The sequence below is a fragment of the Temnothorax nylanderi genome, unplaced genomic scaffold, assembly GCF_030848795.1.
Source record: "Temnothorax nylanderi isolate EJ_2023f unplaced genomic scaffold, tnyl_v1.0 TNYL_tig0211_pilon, whole genome shotgun sequence".
In the NCBI taxonomy this organism is placed as follows: Eukaryota; Metazoa; Arthropoda; class Insecta; order Hymenoptera; family Formicidae; genus Temnothorax; species Temnothorax nylanderi.
This window is the reverse complement of record NW_027249273.1, coordinates 174,589-195,300: the sequence shown is the minus strand read 5'-3', so window position 1 is coordinate 195,300 and position 20,712 is coordinate 174,589. Positions and strand designations below refer to the sequence as shown.

Genomic DNA, 20,712 nt, shown 5'->3' with positions numbered 1-20,712 from the left:
CAAACATGTGAATCTGTTGTACGTGCAGGATCCACGAGACAACAATGTTGGACATTTTGCTTGGATTAAGCATCTATCCCGCCTCGTGAGCTCACAATTGAGCAAGCATCATAGTCGGAAATACTTTTGTGATCGGTAAGTACCTATACTTCTTTTTTTAAAATATATAGAATATTTTATATTTTATGTATAAAAAAAATTTATAATATTTGTGTTTTTTTTGCAGATGTCTTCACTATTTTAGTTCGAGCGACAAGTTGCAGTCTCACACTGTGGAATGTCGAAAGGTAAACAAATGCGCCATTAGACTATCGAGCGAGGACAACAAGTGGCTGAGCTTCAAGAACCACAGCAGGAAAGAGCGACTTCCCTTCGTGGTGTACGCCGATCTGGAGTGCGTGCTGAAGAAGACACAACCGGAGACGGAACACGCGTCATACGCCTATCAACATCATCGGGTATGTAGTATAGCATACTACGTACAGTGCTCGTACGACGAAACGTTATCAGCGTATCGATTTCGTCGCGATAATGACTGCGTCGCGTGGTTCGTCGAGGAACTCAAAGGATTGGCGCATCGCGTAAAGAACATCTTGTCCGACATTGTATGCATGGTAGAGCTAACGCGAGACGAGCGGGAGACATTTCACAGCGCGGCGCAATGTCACATATGTGAAAAACCGTTCGCACCAAATGATAATCGTATACGCGATCATTGCCACCTAACTGGGCGTTACAGAGGTCCGGCACACTCGACGTGCAATCTGAATTATAAGGATTCTCACTTCATAACAGTCATTTTTCACAATCTATCGGGCTATGACGCTCACTTTATTATCAAGGAGATAGCTGCCGCGTTCGAAGGCTCGATCGATGTACTGCCTATAACAAAGGAAAAGTACATCTCATTCACGAAGCACGTGAAAGACACCGCCGACAGATCAGATTCGCGAAGCGACATAAAGTAAGATTTATCGACTCGTATAAATTTCTGAGCGTGAGTCTCGCAAAATTGGCATCCTTCCTGGATAAGGATAAATTAAAAATTATACGTTCCAAATTTTCCGCGTTATCCGACGACGATTTCAAATTATTGACGCGAAAAGGTGTCTTTCCATACGAATACGTGGACAGCATCGAAAAGCTGGAGGATACATGTTTACCGCCGCGCGATTCATTTTACAGTTCCTTGACCGGTGAAACCGTATCCGAGAGCGATTACGCGCACGCCGCGAACGTATGGCAGCGATTGTCCGTTTGAACCCTGGGCGAATACAGCGATCTATACCTGAAAACCGATGTCTTGCTGTTGGCCGACGTGTTTGAAAATTTCCGCGACAGCTGCGTCGCGAGTTACGGACTCGATTCCGCGTACTACTACACTTTACCAGGCTTTACGTGGGACGCCATGTTGAAACATACCTGTATCAATTTCGAACTGCTGACCGACATTGACATGGTCATGTTTATCGAACGTGGTATTCGCGGCGGCCTGAGTCAATGTTCCGGCAGATACGCGCAGGCCAACAACAAATATATGCAGTCGTACGATTCATCGCAACCGTCGTCTTACCTAATGTACTTCGATGTAAATAACTTGTACGGCTGGGCGATGTGTCGGCCATTGCCCTACGCGGAGTTTCGATGGGTCGAAGACGTGTCAAATTTCGACTTTAACGCGATCGCTTTGGATTCGCCTACGGGCTATATTCTCGAGGTCGACCTAGAGTATCCGCAGGATAAACACGACGCGCACACTGACCTACCGTTCTGTCCGATGCGCGATAAACCGCCCGGCAAACGGCAGGACAAACTTCTCGCCACGCTGCACGATAAGGAGCGTTACGTCATTCATTATCGCAATCTACAGCAGTGCACGCGCCACGGTCTTCGCGTCACAAAAATACATCGCGTATTGCAATTCGTTTAATCTGCGTGGCTCCGCGCTTACACATAGAACTCAATACAAAATTTAAAACACAGGCCAAAAATGAGTTCGAAAAAACTTTATATAAATTAATGAATAACGCAGTTTTCGGGAAAACAATGGAGAATGTACGCAATCACGTCGATGTAAAATTACTGACGAAGTGGGACGGACGATACGGCGCACAGTGGGCGAGAATAGCCGTTTTTCGTTCAAAATAGGCTAGAGACGGCAATATCTAACCAAATGGAACAATTTTTTTTTAAATTACTCGTAAAAAGATAACAAAGAAGACTGTCTGAGCCGATTTTCAATAAATGTTATCCCTCGGAACATACATCTCTCATATTCCCATTGAAAAATACAAAATCCAATGACGTGACAATGACAACACATTAAACGGTAACTTTTACCCCTAAAACCTCACTTATAAGCCCAATGACATCAAAACAGTACATACTCACATTACAGCAATGACTGCATGACTCCATAACTTCATGTAATCAAAATGACAAGTATAATTATGTTTGTAGCTTAGTATGACTCGAATCAGCTACACTGTTGGGATGAAAAGTGTACTCAGAATGTGCCACGAAGAGACTTCGAGTTTCCATTCCATTTTTGTTTTTTTTTGCAATTTTAATTTTTAAAATTTTTTTTAAATTTTTTTATTGATTTTCATGTTTTTCGTATTCTTATTTTCTGTTTTGACTTGTACATAAGTTTTTTTCCACTTTTTCTCTATGAGATTGAACATAAAGTGATTTAGAATTAATAGATTTATTACAAGTCGTAATATAAGTATATCGTATTTAAGACTAGCTTTTTCGTATTACAAGTCTAGTAGATCCTGTGCTTCCGGATCAATATTTTTAGGTTTTTTGTGCGACTGAATTCTCAAACTCGCTATATAAGGATCCGAGGAAACAAGTAATTTTTTTATGAGGTCCTGGTTTGTAGCAAATCTGCTGCACTTGCGGCGTATTGTACTCTCGTGTCCTTTTAAAGAGTTTATTTAAAGCTTCTTGTGCTTCTTCTGTCAACAATCCGATAGGAAGAACAGCACATTCAATGATTCTCCATCCATGAATTAAAATTTTGTGGACAGAGGAAGGCATCTTGTATCAAGGATATAGTTGTACATATAATTCAGCTGTTTCCAGACAAAAACTTTTAAATTTTTCAATATTTATTTTGTATCCACACGTTATAACTTGTAGTATAATACTAAATTTTTTTTATTAACAGTTCGTTTATTCCTGTTATTTCGTGGGTTAACTTAGGATCTGCAAAAAACCTGCGAGCAGTATTGCCATCGTTTGACGTTCCAGAACCTTGTTTCACAACATCAACGATCAATCCCATCTTTTCACGGAAGAGTTTTTGAATTTCAGCTTTCTTGTTCTCTTTTAATATTTTTTCTTCATCTGTCCTTGCTATAAACTTAGCAAACGGTAAACAATAAGAAATATGTATCAGGCATTCCATTAAGCGAATCCAGGCATGCAATGTAGCTAAACCGTATTTAAAATTTTCAATTTTCTCATCTTTCTTTTTTACTTCTTCTAGATCGTTCATTTCCTTTGGCGATGCACCACATATATAACACACTGCTGCCGACTTTGTTTCCGTAACATACTGACATATTTTTCCATCTGCCATTGTGAAATGCATTTGGTGATTAATCATATATTCTACCCCATCGACACAAATTTTTGTAGGAATGAGATTATCAATCTCGTCTTGTATTGATTGCACGTCAGTCAAAACTTTTTCTCTTGTTTCTTTTGTGAATTCAAATTTTATTGGCCTACAATACCTTGCAGAAGCTGGGTGAGGGTTTTTCCAGATAATTGTTTCTGTATCTTTCATTTTTAATACTAATGGTACCATGGATACCATGAAAACGCTACTATCTGATAATTGAGAGTCAGAAAAAGCTTGCTTATACGTGCTATGACCCGAAGATCCGTCACAACCCCATTTCGTAATTAATATAAAAGACGTACTGCTTGCGATATCTTTTATGACGTTCATGCTTTCAGATATAGCAAGTATGCGTTCAACAGTGTTATCCAATAACTTTTGTAAGTTAACTTTAGCATCTGTATCAGTGATTTGAATATCAGACTCGTCTGGGTAACACTTTTTCTTACATTCAGCAAGATTGTCATACGAAGGAAAGATGTTTGCACCTGCTTCTTTTACAATACGTTGAATGACTCTATATTGCTCCTTCGATAATTTGGTGTCTTCAATTACAGCAATTGCTTCGTCAACAGTGAGTGGTTTAATTGGTTTCTCATGAGACTCGTCAATGGTTTTATTATTAACATCACTTAATTTTAAAATTTCTAAGATTTTTCGAACTTCTTTTTTTCCGGATGATTTTAAATTTAATATAAAAGCTTCCTGAATTTCATCAGCAGAATGATTCTCATTAAGCTGCAGTATCCTTCGTCTTTTAGTAGATATTGAACAATCATTGAAATCACTAATAGATCGCCTCCCACACTTTCTTTGCATAAAATCAAAAGTAAATTCACCATCTAGCCAAGTTTGATTGGTTTTCTCGAATCGATCTTTTTGATAAATACTTTTCTTGAGTTTTGTGTAAAAGGTTGCAATAAAACGAGACAGTCGTGTTTTGAATAATTCTGTTTGCGTTGAATCAAGTTTTGTACTAATATTATTTCCTTCATTAATTTTATTAAACAAAATAGTTGCATTTTTAGTATTTGTCTCAAATAAAATGTCACAAAGTAATTTATTCGGTATTATTATACTATCCATTTTTTGTTTTATTAAATATTATAAAAACAAATATATACGAACATTAACAAAACACAAGTTAACTTTACTTCAAATTGTATAAATAAGAAAAAATTAAATGGTGTAAGTTATTAGATATCTAATTCGCATTAATACGTATAAATGAATAACTTGAAACTGTGCGTGTACGAATAAAACTTTAGAAACTATTCACTGCTTCTTAAAACTGAGAAAAGACAAAAAAGAACGCGGACTCCGTGTTTTGTTTGTCTCCGGTTCGCTCATTGTCAGCTAGAGGCTTTAGAGGTACTGTTTTGATGTCATTGGGCTTATAAGTGAGGTTTTAGGGGTAAAAGTTACCGTTTAATGTGTTGTCATTGTCACGTCATTGGATTTTGTATTTTTCAATGGGAATATGAGGGATGTATGTTCCGAGGGATAAAATTTATTGAAAATCGGCTCAGACAGTCTTCTTTGTTATCTTTTTACGAGTAATTTAAAAAAAAATTTGTTCCATTTGGTTAGATATTGCCGTCTCTAGCCTATTTTGAACGAAAAACGGCTATTCTCGCCCACTGTGCGGCGCGGAGGCAATGATCGCGCGACCGAATTTCCACAGCAGGAGCGTGTTTTCGGAAAATCTGATAGCCGTCAAACTGCGCAAACTCGAGGTGAAATTCGACAAACCGATCTACGTCGGCATGTGCATCCTCGACCTGTCAAAGGTGTGCCTATACGAATATCACCACGAGTATATGTCTCCCCTGTACCGCGACTCGTGTAGAATCATGTATACCGACAAGGACAGTCTGATTTATCATATCGAGTGCGACGACGCGTACGAGAACATGAAACGTGATATAGTCAGGTTCGACACGAGTGATTACGCGGTAGATAACGCTTATGGTATGCCTCTCGTCCATAAAAAAATGCCGGGCCTGATGAAGGACGAAAACAACGGTGCCATTATGACCGAATTCGTTGGACTTAGAGCGAAAATGTACGCCTTGCGAGTCGATGGCAAAAAAAATTGTAAAAAAGCGAAAGGTGTCAAAAACAACGTCATCGCGCGTACCATCACGTTCGACGACTATACGCGGTGTCTGAACGATGAGATCGAAATGACTCGACCGCAGTCGTGCATAAGATCGAAAATGCACGAAGTGTACACTATCAGCGAGACGAAAATCGCTCTGAGTCCGTACGACGATAAGCGATATATCGTGCCGGATACGTTGCCGTGGGGACATTACCGAATATAACGTAATGTATATACGTATGTAATGTATATACGTATGTAATGTATGTAATATAATGTATACAATGTATGTATGTATGTATGTATGTATGTATACATACATATATATGTATGTAATGTATGTAGTAGTATAACACGACATATGTATGTATGTAACGTAATATAATGTAGTAGTATAACATATAAATGTATGTATGTATGTATATATGTATGTATGTATGTAATGTAACGTATGTATTATATTAATGGAAGGATATTAATAAAGATATCGTACATGTATTTAGCATTTAATATTTTTTATTATATACTTTATATGTATTACATATTTCAAACACTTTACATGTATCATTTTTTATATTAAGAATAAAATACAGTTTGCACGAATCAAATAACATTGTCCTTGCGTATCCACGAGTTGTACGATCCATCGAATCCCAGCCATTTCACGTAAACCTCGTCGCCCTTTCTGCGCAGTACTTTCTCCACGAGATACACGTCAGGATAAGTCGCGCGATGCAACTCATACTCGTAGAACGCTCCAGCGACGGATTTTCCACGATAGTCCTCGAGTAGATAGGTTACGGGATTGGTATGCTGCACTTTAACGATCTTAAACACCTCGGTGGTCCAATTCGGCGTGTAACCCTTCTCGAAAATTGTCTTGTATTTGCTGACGCGTACCGAGTCGCCCGTTTTGAACTTTGCCGGACCCGCGATCTTTATCGCGCTGTACACCGTAGCCAAGAGTCTTTCGGCGACGCGGGGGTAACGTCGACGGGTCGCATGCCGATCGTTCGATGCTTGCGCGCGTTGTAATCCGACACGAGTCGCGGCAAGGCGTCGACCCACTTGTAATTTCAATTGAGCGTAAACATCTCCCACATATTGTTTTTTAACGTGCGATTGAATCGCTCGACGACCGATGCCTTCATCACCGAATACGTGGAATAATGATTGATGCCATGTTTTCTCACGAGACGTTGCACGTCGGTGTTGTAAAATTCCTTCCCCATGTCGGTTTGTAGATTACTAGGGCACCTCCCGCTATCTCGAATTATCTCAGCGATAGCGTCAGCTGTCTCGCTGCCGCCTTTAACCTTGAGCGGCACGGCCCACGCGTACTTGCTCAACACATCGATGACGGTGAGTATGTAGTGGTGGCCTCCGTTGAAACGCGAGTACGGACGCATCTCGACGATATTAGCCTGCCACAGATCGTCGTATCTTCGCACTATGACATGTCTGCGGGGAAAATTTCTTCTCGCCGGTGCGTGCAATTCGTCCACCAACCGTCGCTTTTCGATATTTTTATCCAAATCGGTCGATTTTAACGGTCTCATGTTCGGTTAGCGTTTCGTTGGCTGTTCGTCGTCGTTCTTTAACTGTACGTACCCGTTTCTGTTTATGTTTCTGCGTCGTTCGTAGCTGTTTCTGAACCGCTCAGAAACGATTTCGAGCCGTTCCTGAACCGTTCGACAATCGTCCGACAACCGTTCTCGAACCGTTCGTTGTCGTTCGTCGTCGTCAGTTAACTGCTTCTTGTCACTCATCGTCGTCGTCGTCGTCGTCGTCGTCCACGTTCTTTAGCCGTTTGTAGCCTTTCCTGTCACCGCGTAGTTCGCACCTGTTTCTGAACCGCTCGTAATCGTTTCTGAGCTGTTTTTGAACCGTTCTTGAACCGTCCGACAACCGTTCTTGAACCGTTAAACAACCGTCCGACAACCGTTCTCGAGTCGTTCGTTGCTGTTCGTCGCCGTCATTAATTAACCGTTGCCTCTCTTCACTCGTCGCCGTTCGATAGTCGTTTCTGCTGAACCGTTTCTTGTCACTCATCGTTCATTAGCCGTTTCCAATCTAACGATATTCGCACGCCGAAGCGCGTTTACCGCAGTCTGTAACGCTCGCACGTCCTTCTCGAACGCGGTAAGCTTCTCGTCTGACTCTTTCCGTTGATCTCGCAAACTTTTAACGCACTGATCCACGTATAGTTTGTTAACCGCGTCACCGTCAGTCTCAGGTTGCGCTACGCGACGAATCTTGCGCGACCTTGCGTCAAAGTCCGTGGCGGTGCGACACAGAGCGTTGTCGCGCACGAAATTTCTCACTAATCCGCTCCACCGACGGTACGAAATGGCATTCGTCGCGTCTTCGCTCTGCTCGAACAATCCAAATTTATTGATCGGCATTTCAACATCGATTGAACGGATCGCTGTTGCGCCGTTTAATTTATAATAAGCCCAGCCTCGCGAAGTTCCTCGATGATCGACGTGATCTCGTTGTCGTGGGCATTGTTGCCAGCTTGACGCGATGCGTCGAGCAATCGTAGACGATCCACCAGCTCGTTGGGGTCGTCCCAGTGCACGTAGTCGATCTTATTGTCGGTTAGCGTCATCGCGCGAGGCGCGAATACGCCCTTTCCGGATTTTTTCTTTTTGGATTCGGTCGATATCAACGGTGAGATTACCCATAGATACTTGTATTCCCTGTTACCCTTTACTCGCTCGCGAGGATCGTGCTTGTATTTATGAGCATTCGTCGCCAACAGTATGCTCCTGTACTTTTGCCTATCGGCCTCCGTGTAGAGCTTATCATCGGGTATTTTTTTGAAGATCAACTCGTAAATACCGGGTGTACCGGCGTATCGTACGTCGCCGATATGAATGTTATCCGCTTTGTCCACGTAAAAACGTTTATTACCGAGCATCAATTAATTCTTGTCGAGATAAACGCCGTACACGTCGTCTGTCGTTGGATCGGCGCCCAAAACAGACGCGATGTACACTCGGCTTAGTGGACCGAAGTGATCTTCCAACGTTTCTATAAACAATTCTCGCCCCTCCGACGTTTGCAACTGCTTTTGAACGGTCGTCCCGATGGAGTCATCCGTGGTTTCGAAAACATTCTCGTTTTCGAGAAATTCGGGACTTGTACGTTGCACGGTTCGCGTCGGTGTAGAGGTTATCGGTGTAGAGGTTATCGGTAGTACTATCGAGCGTTTCGATTGATTAGATTTACGCGGTGTCGACGATGAGAGATCCGACCAGGAGTCTAATCGTTCCCTCTTTTCTCTCTTCGGTGTAGCATCCTCCTCCTCCTCCCCGCCAGCGACGCTTTCCGGCTCCTCTTTCTTCACCGCGGTCAAGCTCGAGTTGTCGACGATCTTTTTCAGCGGTCCGATGAGAGGTCTAAAGTGCGTGTCCAACTCAATGTCCTTCTCGATCTTACCGGTCTTCAAAGCGCGAAGTTTCTTGCGAATCGAATTTCTCGTTTTCGCAATATCTTTCACGATCTTCTCGCGTTCGCGAATCGTCTCGCTCCCGTTGATCGCAGCCATCGCGGGGAAGAAACAAAGCAGAGCGTCGATCTCTGAACGAGGAAAAGTTCGACGAGGAAACGGATACTTCCGACAGCGAAACAAGGTGGCGTATTGCCGATTCTACCGTTGTTGGGAGTTCTCGGTTCTCTGGCCGGCGGAGCGGCCGGAATTACAATGGCGATAAACGCTAGCAAAGCCGCGCGGCGTCAGCTGGAAGAGACGCAACGTCACAATCGCGCCATGGAAGGTCGCGGACTTTATCTCGCTCCGTACAAATATGGACAAGGACTGTATCTCGGCCCGCACAAACGCGGGCGAGGAGTAGCGTTGAAGATTAGAAAGAAAAAAAACGTCAAAAAGACGTTAAATATGCCCACGGGACGATGCAGCGGGCCCCGGCACCCATTGGGTAGCGTACGCCAAGAGGGGAGATCGAGTCGTATATTTTGACAGTTTCGGCGATCTTCGACCACCGAAAGAACTGGTGCGATATTTCGGACCGAGCGTGATGAAGATTGAGTACAATCACACGTCTTATCAGCGATACGATCAGAGCATCTGTGGACAATTGTGCTTGCAATTTTTCCAGACGATCGACGACAATCGACGCTAATTTAAAACCTGACGACGTGCCGTGCGGAGACTCAGTGTTCATCGAACAGCTCCCGTCGACATGTCTATAACGTTCACGCTGACCGGGAAGAGCAGCATCCTCGCGGAGCACTATTTTCCCGCCGTGGATCTGAGCGACGGTGACTACGAGCTAGGTCTAACGTGTTTTGAGACTTATCACACGATTCCGAACGTGAATTCTTTGAATAATAAATTTTATTTCGACGAGGATGACACGGAAATTACGATTCCCGAGGGATCGTTCCAGATACGGGCCATACACGAGTTTTTGAAACGTGAAATTTCACGTAAACGTCCGCGACGCGTGGTTCGTTCCAACGACGACAATCATACGTCGGTCGCGAATATCGCGCGAGAGGAGACCGTTCGCGCAAACGGCTACGAAGACGAGGTCGCGGAATACCCGATAGTGCTCCGCGCAAATTACAATACGATGAAGAGCGAGATCAAGTGCGCTTTCAGAGTGAACTTTAACAAACCGAACAACGTCGGATCGCTACTGGGATTCTCGTCGACGCGTGTATTGCAGCCGGGACAGTGGCATGAATCGGACGCACCGATTAATATTATCAACGTAAACATTATCCGCGTGGAGTGTAACGTGACCGCGGGTGCGTACAGCAACGGCAAACGCGTTCATACGATACACGAGTTTTCACCGAGCGTACCACCGGGATATAAGATATCGGAAACGCCGGCGCAGATCATTTACCTGCCGATCATCGCGCGGAGCGTTACTGATCTAACGATACGCGTCGCTGATCAAGACGGACGATTGCTCGATTTTCGCGGAGAAGAGATCACCGTCAGATTGCACGTACGACGGCGAGAGCGATAACGCGGCAGCCGTGTGCGTGAGCGTGAGTGTACGCGCGACATATGAGATGCTAGTGTTGAACGACTCGGAGCACGCGACAGATAACAACAATAATATCTTTACGGCTGCGCCGATCGACGATATCGTCAAGTCGACATTCGGCGGTGTTAAACAAGCGACGAGAAAGAAGCTCAACGCGTTGAACGTTAAATTTTTACAATCTCTGGGATTCGCGGTGCGAAACATCTGAACGATGACTGAAATTCTCAACATCGGAGGCGAGCCGGTCTTCGACGATCGCATCGTCAAGATCGAGACTCACACGTACAACCCGTACGCCAACACAACGTTCGACTATAGCGACGAGATACGAATACCCATACAACAGCAGGATCTGTATACGTTGCCGTGTGAAAGTTTTCTCTACGTCGAAGGAACATTGACGGTGACCAGAGCAGCCGGCCAAGTCGATAACGTGGTACTGGGGACTAATTGCGTCGCGTTCATGTTCGAAGAGATTCGATACGAGCTCGACGGCGTGGAGATTGATCGCTGCAGAAACGTAGGAATAACCAGCACGCTCAAGAACTACGTTACGGTATCGTCCGACAGAAGCGTGATCCTGAGAAACGCTGGCTGGGAGCCACAGAATAACCCGAACGGATATTTTAATTTCTGCGTACCGCTCAACACGTTACTAGGATTTTGCGAGGATTACAGACGCGTGGTGGTCAACGCTCGTCACGAATTGGTCATGATACGATCGCGCAACGACAACAATTCCCTGGTGGGAAGTCTCGCGTTGGAGCCCACCATCAAAATACTCAAGATACAATGGCGAATGCCTCACGTGGTATTGAACGAGATCAACAAGCTGTCGATGCTGCGCACCTTGGAAAACGGACGATATCTAAGTATGGGTTTCCGTTCGTGGGATCTGTACGAGTATCCCCTGTTGCAGAACACGACCAAGCACTCGTGGGCCATTAAGACTGCGACTCAGCTCGAGAAACCGCGATACGTCGTCTTCGCTCTGCAGACGGGTCGGAAGAATGTCATGTCCGCCGACACAAGTCGATTCGACGACTGCAACTTGACCAACGTAAAACTCTATCTAAACTCTGAAGTTTATCCGTACGACGACTTGAATTTGGATTTTGGTAAACACAGATGGGCGATTCTGTATGATATGTATGCGCGTTTCTGCAAGAACTACTACGGATACGAATATCTCGAGCCGAGTCTCACCGTTTCGACTTTTCTACGTAACGGCCCGTTTGTGATCATCGATTGCTATCGCCAAAACGAATCCGTCAAAAACGCCACCGTGGATGTCAGACTAGAATTCGATTGTATGGAGAACGTACCGCCGAATACCTCCGCGTACTGTCTTATCATACACGACCGCGTGATTGAGTACAACCCTTTGACGAACGTGGTGCACAAAATAGTCTGAGTGTTTGCGGCAACGTCGACGTGAATATCTACTCTCTCTCTCTCTCTCTCTCTCTCTCTCTCTCTCTCTCTCTCTCTCTCTCTCTCTCTCTCTCTCTCTCTCTCTCTCTCTCTCTCTCTCTCTCTCTCTCTCTCTCTCTCTCTCTCTCTCTCTCTCTCTCTCTCTCTCTCTCTCTCTCTCTCTCTCTCTCTCTCTCTCTCTCTCTCTCTCTCTCTCTCTCTCTCTCGCTCTCTCGCTCTCTCGCTCTCTCGCTCTCTCTCGCTCTCTCGCTCTCTCGCTCTCTCGCTCTCTCGCTCTCTCGCTCTCTCGCTCTCTCGCTCTCTCGCTCTCTCGCTCTCTCGCTCTCTCGCTCTCTCGCTCTCTCGCTCTCTCGCTCTCTCGCTCTCTCGCTCTCTCGCTCTCTCGCTCTCTCGCTCTCTCGCTCTCTCGCTCTCTCGCTCTCTCGCTCTCTCGCTCTCTCGCTCTCTCGCTCTCTCGCTCTCTCGCTCTCTCGCTCTCTCGCTCTCTCGCTCTCTCGCTCTCTCGCTCTCTCGCTCTCTCGCTCTCTCGCTCTCTCGCTCTCTCGCTCTCTCGCTCTCTCGCTCTCTCGCTCTCTCGCTCTCTCGCTCTCTCGCTCTCTCGCTCTCTCGCTCTCTCGCTCTCTCGCTCTCTCGCTCTCTCGCTCTCTCGCTCTCTCGCTCTCTCGCTCTCTCGCTCTCTCGCTCTCTCGCTCTCTCGCTCTCTCGCTCTCTCGCTCTCTCGCTCTCTCGCTCTCTCGCTCTCTCGCTCTCTCGCTCTCTCGCTCTCTCGCTCTCTCGCTCTCTCGCTCTCTCGCTCTCTCGCTCTCTCGCTCTCTCGCTCTCTCGCTCTCTCGCTCTCTCGCTCTCTCGCTCTCTCGCTCTCTCGCTCTCTCGCTCTCTCGCTCTCTCGCTCTCTCGCTCTCTCGCTCTCTCGCTCTCTCGCTCTCTCGCTCTCTCGCTCTCTCGCTCTCTCGCTCTCTCGCTCTCTCTCTCTCTCTCTCTCTCTCTCTCTCTCTCTCTCTCTCTCTCTCTCTCTCTCTCTCTCTCTCTCTCTCTCTCTCTCTCTCTCTCTCTCTCTCTCTCTCTCTCTCTCTCTCTCTCTCTCTCTCTCTCTCTCTCTCTCTCTCTCTCTCTCTCTCTCTCTCTCTCTCTCTCTCTCTCTCTCTCTCTCTCTCTCTCTCTCTCTCTCTCTCTCTCTCTCTCTCTCTCTCTCTCTCTCTCTCTCTCTGTGAGTATCGCCAGTTTGCTGTATTTTTGCTCCTGCGTTAAGTGATAATTGTTGCTGCCTTAAGCTGCCTTCGGGCTATTCTGTTGCAGGTATAGGCAAGTCTTTAACTGCTTGTCACGAGCCATAATCATTTTCTTGGTATTCGCTGCTTACTTCTGAGCATTTCGTTGACAAGTAATATTACTCATCCTAACCTTATTCTTGGAAATCTGTCGAATCTTGGAATCTTCCGTAATAAGCGTGGACCGCCGCTGCGCATGCGCCTGCCTTACCGATCTGACCTTTTCTACACTTCTGGTTGTTCTACGGTTGAAGTTGACTGCTGTTGCGCATGCGCCCATTGTTGCCGGGCTTCTCCATCGAGATTCTATCTCCGTGCACGTACTACCTTGGAGACTGCTGATTGGCTTCTGCCTGTGCATGCGCCTATCGTTGCCTGGTATCTTTATTTTGTGATTGCGGATCTATGACTTACATTGATCTATACGTCATCTCTTGTGAATTCTCTGCTTGAGTGACGGGAATGCAGCGTGCATGTGCAAGGTGCAATAAGTTGATTGCTACCTTTTTGGTTGAATGTGAGTGCACGAAAGTGTTCCATCCGGGCTGTCTTAAGACATATGCGCTTTATAAATACGCTGACACCTGCTGCAGATCGTTGTCTGCTACAATTAAATTACCTCTCACACCTGAGGTAAATAATACTGCGCGGTCACTCAATTCTGATGGTATGGCTACCCCGGTGTGCACTGGCATTCAATCTCAGAGTGATAGCACGAGTGATGGCACGACGAATGAGCTTCTGCTTCGATTGATTGATCAATTAAATGCGTCTGATGCTCGATTTACCGCCTTCGTCGAGAGTCAGCAGCGGATAACCGTTGACATCAAGGATCAGCTGCGGGAGTTTATAGATAGTCAACTGCGGACAAATAGTGAGATTAATGTCAAGCTCAATCAATTAAATCGTATTGCGGATACAGTCGATCGGAATTGCCAGCGCATTGCAGCATTAGAACAGGAGAGCGCGACTCTTGTGCGTGAGGTTCGCGAGCTGAGAACGGTTGGGTCGGCTCCTTCGACACATGATGAAGACAGAAATAAGATCATTGTTTCTGGTGTGCCGGCATTGTCGGTCACGCCTGCGGAGTTCGTTCGTGGTGTGTTCGAGGCTCTTGATATTTCGAATCTTTCGAGTCATGTCCTTGACGTTAGAACCGTCGTGCGAAAGCCTCTTCCTGTTGCTGCGCGAAGCCGACCCTTAGATTCGACTGAGACTGGCTCGCTTATCGTTACCTTATCCTCCGGTGCTGTCCGTGATGCGGTCATAGCTAGGAAGCGAGCCAAACGTGTACTCAAGCAGAGTGAGGTATGCGGTGGCGGTTCCGATCGTAGTATATTTGTGAATGAGCTTCTGCCCAAGGCTACTCATGATCTCTTGCAGCGAACCAAACGTGTCGCCCGGGACAAATCTTACAAGTTTGTCTGGGCGAACAATGGTCGAATATGCGTTAGGCGTGCGGATGGCGATACTATTGTTTATGTTGACCACGATACTGATCTTGCCAAACTTATTTGACCTTTCGGACCTGGTATAACAGCGGCTCCTGCAGCTTGCAAAAACTGTAGTCGAACGTTGTCTCAGTTGCGTGTTGCCCAATTTAACGCAAATTCACTTCGTGGGCATATAGACTTTGTTTGGCTGCATTTCAATGCTAACTTTCATCACATAATATCGGTATCTGAAACGTGGCTTCATGGGGGAGTATCGGACGACCTTGTTGCTTTAGACGGCTATTTTCTTGTTCGTCATGACAGGATGGGGCGTGTGGGTGGGGGTGTTGCTTGTTATGTACATAACTCACTAAAAGTTAAATTAATTGCGACCTCCATCGGAGTAGATGTCAATGCTCCTGAATATATTATAATGGAAATTCGTTTACCGAGTGATGAAGTAGTATTGTTTGCGTCTGTTTACAGGAGACCTAAGGGCAGTCTTTTTGGCGACTTCGTTGAATCACTGACTAGTGTTTCTCACCTTTATAAAAATACTATCATTGGCGGTGATCTGAACTGTAATCTGTTGGCGAGCAGTTTTGAAGCGAATTATTTGCGTGAACTATTGTTAAGTCTATCTTTGTGTGTTGTCAACTCGGATGCAACGTATCATACTGCTACCTCCGACTCGTGGCTTGATGTTCTGATTGTGGATGACTGTGACAAGGTTCATAAGTTTACTAAATCCTCGAGTCCATTTATTGCTGGACATGATCTCTTGGAACTGTCGTATTCACTTAATTGTAAGCTAGATATTAAGCAATCTATGTTGCGACGTAGTTATAGGAGCATTGACACCTCGGCGTTCCTTGAACATCTTTATTCTTTTATCGTCAATGTTCGGACTGAGGTGGGCAATCTCTCTGATGAGGCCAATGTTGACGACCTTTGCGCCAGGTTGTCGAGTGCTTTGCTTGGAGCGCTTGATGTCTTCGTTCCTGCTCGCTTGTCGGTGATCAGAAAGCCTCCTGTTCAATGGCTCTCTCAAGAACTTAAATGCAAGCTTCGTACGCGTAATCAGTTGTACAAACAAGCTAAACGTTCAAATAGTCTACTTGGTTATGCCAGATACCGACATTTTCGCAACCAGCTCAACGATGACATCAAGCGTGCCAAATGTGAGTTTCATGCTGCTTCTCTCACTAATATTACTGACTCTGCTAAAATGTGGAGAGAACTTGCTCGCCTGGGACTTGTTAAATCTACCTCTGTTTCTCCTCTACGCTTTTTCACACCGGAACAGCTGAACTCATATTACGTCTCAGTGTCCAATGCTCCATCGTCATGCTCATACGCTGACTTTGTCTCAGCCATTGCTTCTGTTTCCCGTTCTTCTCAACGTCCAGAATTTGTATTCTCGACCATACCACCTGACTTGGTATACAAGCTTATCACTAATGGACCTCTTCACTCATATGCGGCTGGCTGTGATGGCATTCCGCTTCATGTTCTCCGCATTGCCTGGCCTGCTATCTCCCAATGGCTTCTACCTCTCTTCAATCGCTCACTGGAAACGTCCGTGTTCCCTTCAATGTGGAAGCGCGCGTTGGTCCGTCCTCTTTCGAAAATCCGTACTCCACTGTCACCGTCCGATACTAGACCCATTGCTAATCTACCGGAAATGTCTAAAGTCCTTGAGAGAATCGTTGCCTCACAGATCACAGATTACCTTGATAAATATAACCTCCTGAATCCTAGACAATCTGCGTATCGTGTGGGTCATAATACTCAATCTGCACTCTTGCGTGTCTGTGACGATATTATGAACGGAATTGACAACAGACTTATTACGATTATGATTCTATTCGATTTGATACTGTCCCGCATCTACAATTGCTCATCAAGCTTAAAGCAATTGGCTTTTCTGATGCGGTTCTCACATGGATTTTCTCCTATCTCACTGGCCGCTCTCAAGCTGTAGTAGATGATGAGGGTAACTTTTCAGAATGGCTGTACACGTCTTCTGGTGTCCCTCAGGGCTCTGTACTTGGCCCACTTTTATTTGCTCTTTATATTAACGACATAGGTGGAATATTGTCTTCCGCTTATCATATGCTATTTGCTGATGATATACAAATATACCTTCAATGTTCTTTGGCGAATATCCTCCATGCTTTTGAGCTTATGTCAAGAGATGCAAATGCGATTTTTAACTATGCCAACCTAAATGGTCTCAAGCTAAATCCAGCTAAATCTAAAGTTATTTTATTTGCTAGTCGTTCCTATGTTAGTGATATTAACCTTAACTGCTTGCCACCTATCATTGTAAACCAGACGCCTTTACCCTTTGTGAGTGAAGTGAGGAATCTGGGTGTAATGTTCATGTCCAATCTTTTATGGAAAAAGCATGTTTTGCATGTTTCGCAAAGTGTACATCATGCTCTGTATAAGCTCAAGTTCAATAAGAACTCCCTCTCCACGATGCTCAGAATTAAACTGGTTAACACACTGATCTTACCCCACATTGATTACTGTTGTCTCGTTTACCATAGCTTGAGTAATGAATTGAACATCAAATTGCAGAGGCTTGTCAACTGCTGCATTAGATTCATCTTTAATCTTAGTCGAGATGAACATATCACTCCGTACAGGCGTCGTCTGGGGTGGCTTTTGGTCGAGAATAGAAGGCTTTATTTTCTTGGCTGCCAGACTTTTCGTATTCTCCGCATGCGTTCTCCTGTGTATTTGAGTGAACTCTTCACTCTTCCTGATCCAACATTGAGGACCTCTGACCGATTGGCCTCATCATCACAGATCTTTCATATTCCTCTTCACAGAACCACTACTTACAGAAATTCTTTCCGACTATCCTCAATCTATTTTTGGCACTCTCTTCCGAACAATATCACCTCTGCTTCCTCATTCCCTTCGTTCAAAGGTCTTCTAAAAGCATATTTGCTTGCACGTGAAACCGAATGACACTTCTCGGGTATAGTACTTTCTGAGACCTCCTTTTCTATTCCTTTCTGTAAGTAGTTTGTAAGTTATGCTGTGCGTCAATTTTAGTTTTATTCTACTCATACTGTACTTTGAGATTGTTATATTTTTGCGATAGTTATACTGTACTTTATTATAACTTGCGTTAGTTTTTAGTTCTTCAACTGTCTATATTCTTGCGATTGTTATATTTTTTGCGTCATGCTCTATATCAAAGGTGTAGTAGAGAGCATGCACATGCGTTTTGTAATATTTCTTTGCCCTTTAGTTATACTCGGGCATAATAAACTATATCTATCTATCTATCTATCTCACTCTCATTCTCCCTCCCTCTCTCCTTTTCTCCTATCCCTTTTCTCTACTCCCTCGTCTCCCCTTTTCCTTCCATCCTTTCCCCCTCTATTTCCATCATCCATCCCTCACCCTCCCCCTCCTCTCCCAATACCCATACCACCGCTTCCTGCCAACTTCCTCCTCCTGATTTCCACCTTTTACATTCCTCCCACACATGCTTCCACGTTTCCGCCTTACTTTCACACATCCTACATTTCTTCTTCTCTTCTCCTTCCCAATACCTGCTCTCCCTCATCTCATTCCCTAACCTAAACCTCGCCACCCTTCTCCATCTGCTCTCTCCCCACCCCTTCTTCAAATACCCCGGAATACCTTCGCCTTTTACTACCTTGTACCATCTATCGTATTCCGACTTCTCAATCTTCTCCCATCTCTCTTTCCTTTGCTTCTCCCTATCTCTTTGGAATAGGGTATAATGCCACCCTTCTCCTTCTCCTCTCAACCTTTCCAGCCTTTTTAACCCCACCCCTCTATCTTCGAAAAAACTTTCCCTCTCCCGTTTCCAACTTGATCCCACTCTCCCCTCCTTCTCCTTTCCCCTCAACTCCTCCCAACATAGCCTCGCCAGCTCACTTCCTTTTCCCTCCTCTAATTTCTTCTCGAATCTCCATGCCATCATTCCCGCCCTCCCTCTTAGCTTCTTCCTTTGTAGCTCCTCCCTTACTAAGTAACCCGGTGTTCTTCCATCTACTCCCAAAACCCATTTAATACATATTTCCTCCACTCTCTCCAATCCTTCCCTCTCCCTCCGTTACTGTTTAATGTGATGTTGGCGGATATGGAGGAAGAAATGGGAAAGGTAAAATGGGGAGGAATAATGGTAGGAGGTAAGAGGATATATACATTGGCGTACGCGGATGATGTAGTGCTAATAGCAGAGGACGAGGACCAAATGAGGAGCATGTTAGAAAGGCTGGAAGGATACCTAGATAAGAAGCATGGTATAAAGAAAAGAGGTATGCTCTTGCGCATTATTCTATCAGCCAATCAGCGATCTGGAACAGGTAGCCTTCATATTGGTTTCTCAGCCAATGAGAATAGACCGCGTTTTTAAAAAATCGGTAAATTTCAAAACAAGTTTGAGATTAAGGCTGTTCCAAAATTGACTGCCAGTGCTAAAAATTTATAGTGCACGTAACGTAAATTATTAGATTTTCAGCGCTGGCAGTAATTCTGGAGAACACAGTTTTATACTTAACAATTTTCTATGCATAAACAAGCATAAAATGTTAAGCTACAATAAAATTGAAAACTATTTTTCTAATTGAATACATTAATAAAAAAATAAAACGATAATGGTAAGCAAATAAATTATTAATAAATATATACATAGTATTAAAATATAAAAAAATTAAGTCAAATAAAGAATATGTATTTTTACATTTTTTAAAACAAAACAAAAAATAAATTATGTAGTAAAAATATATTAAAACTCTTTTTATAATAATGCAGATAGGTAAATAAAAACACGGTATAATGATCTCAAATATGAAAATAATTTATTTTTAAAAACTACTTAAAAAATTTTGTAATTTTTTTTATTCGATGCTTATTAGTAACGTCAGATTTTAGTTTTTTATTTATCTCTCTTAATCTAATATAAGTCCTTGTTCTAACAAGACATTCAATAACTTCTTTGGAAATATGACACTTGTTTTTAATTTTTTCTTGAATAAGTTTTGTGACGCTCTTAAAAATCCAGTCTTTTTTTGACAAGAAAGATCCATGAAATTCTTGAAAGATTTTGTTCATTTATTTGCGGTATAAATAAGAGCGTCACTTGGGTACATCAAATTTCCTTAAGCGAGTTGCCCATTTTTGCAAAGTAGATAGCCCAGAAAGTGGGTATTTATTTTTCCTTAAATATCTATACGCTTTTGGACTGACACTCCGTAACGATATTGCCGAGGACATGTCTTCTATATTCCATTTAACTCGCTTGTTATTTGGGTTCATAATTTTTTCTATTTGCTTTGGTGTAAAAACATTTTTAAGAACTTCGTTAACTTCCTTTTTGATAATAATATTTGTTCGTTTTTCAAAACTCTTTAATTTTTTTTTAAGTGCATTAATTTCCTCATTCTTTTTCGCCAATTCTTCTTTCAGTTTTTCTTGACACCTGAAATAAGATTAAAATAGCTTTAATGAAATTTATTTTATTTTATGTATTTTTTCCGAATAGTGACACATTTAATAATTTTAAATATGTAGATACTTATATTTATACCTGACAGTTTCATGATGATCTTGTACAATTGATTGACTTTCACTACATCCAGCCATGTTAAATGAACGTTCTACATTACTTAACGTAATTTTATTACTGTAACAATGCGCCCCGGAATATGCATCGTTCCGGCCTAACATCTTGCCGAGACCGCCCGGCCGACCATCCGCAGGGCAAATAACAGGCATGGTGTGCCCACCGTATTTTTAATACTTCATTGTATGTTAGGAA

At 43.8% G+C, this 20,712-nt stretch overlaps 1 protein-coding gene across 1 annotated transcript; it reads left to right on the top strand.

Moving 5' to 3' along the window:
- Nucleotides 1-10,976: 10,976 nt before the first annotated feature.
- LOC139779120 (uncharacterized) lies at nt 10,977-12,179 on the top strand. The gene is made up of 2 exons (XM_071717381.1): nt 10,977-11,056; nt 11,141-12,179. Exons 1-2 carry the CDS (start codon nt 10,977-10,979, stop codon nt 12,177-12,179), a joined length of 1,119 nt encoding a protein of 372 aa, XP_071573482.1.
- Nucleotides 12,180-20,712: the final 8,533 nt, after the last annotated feature.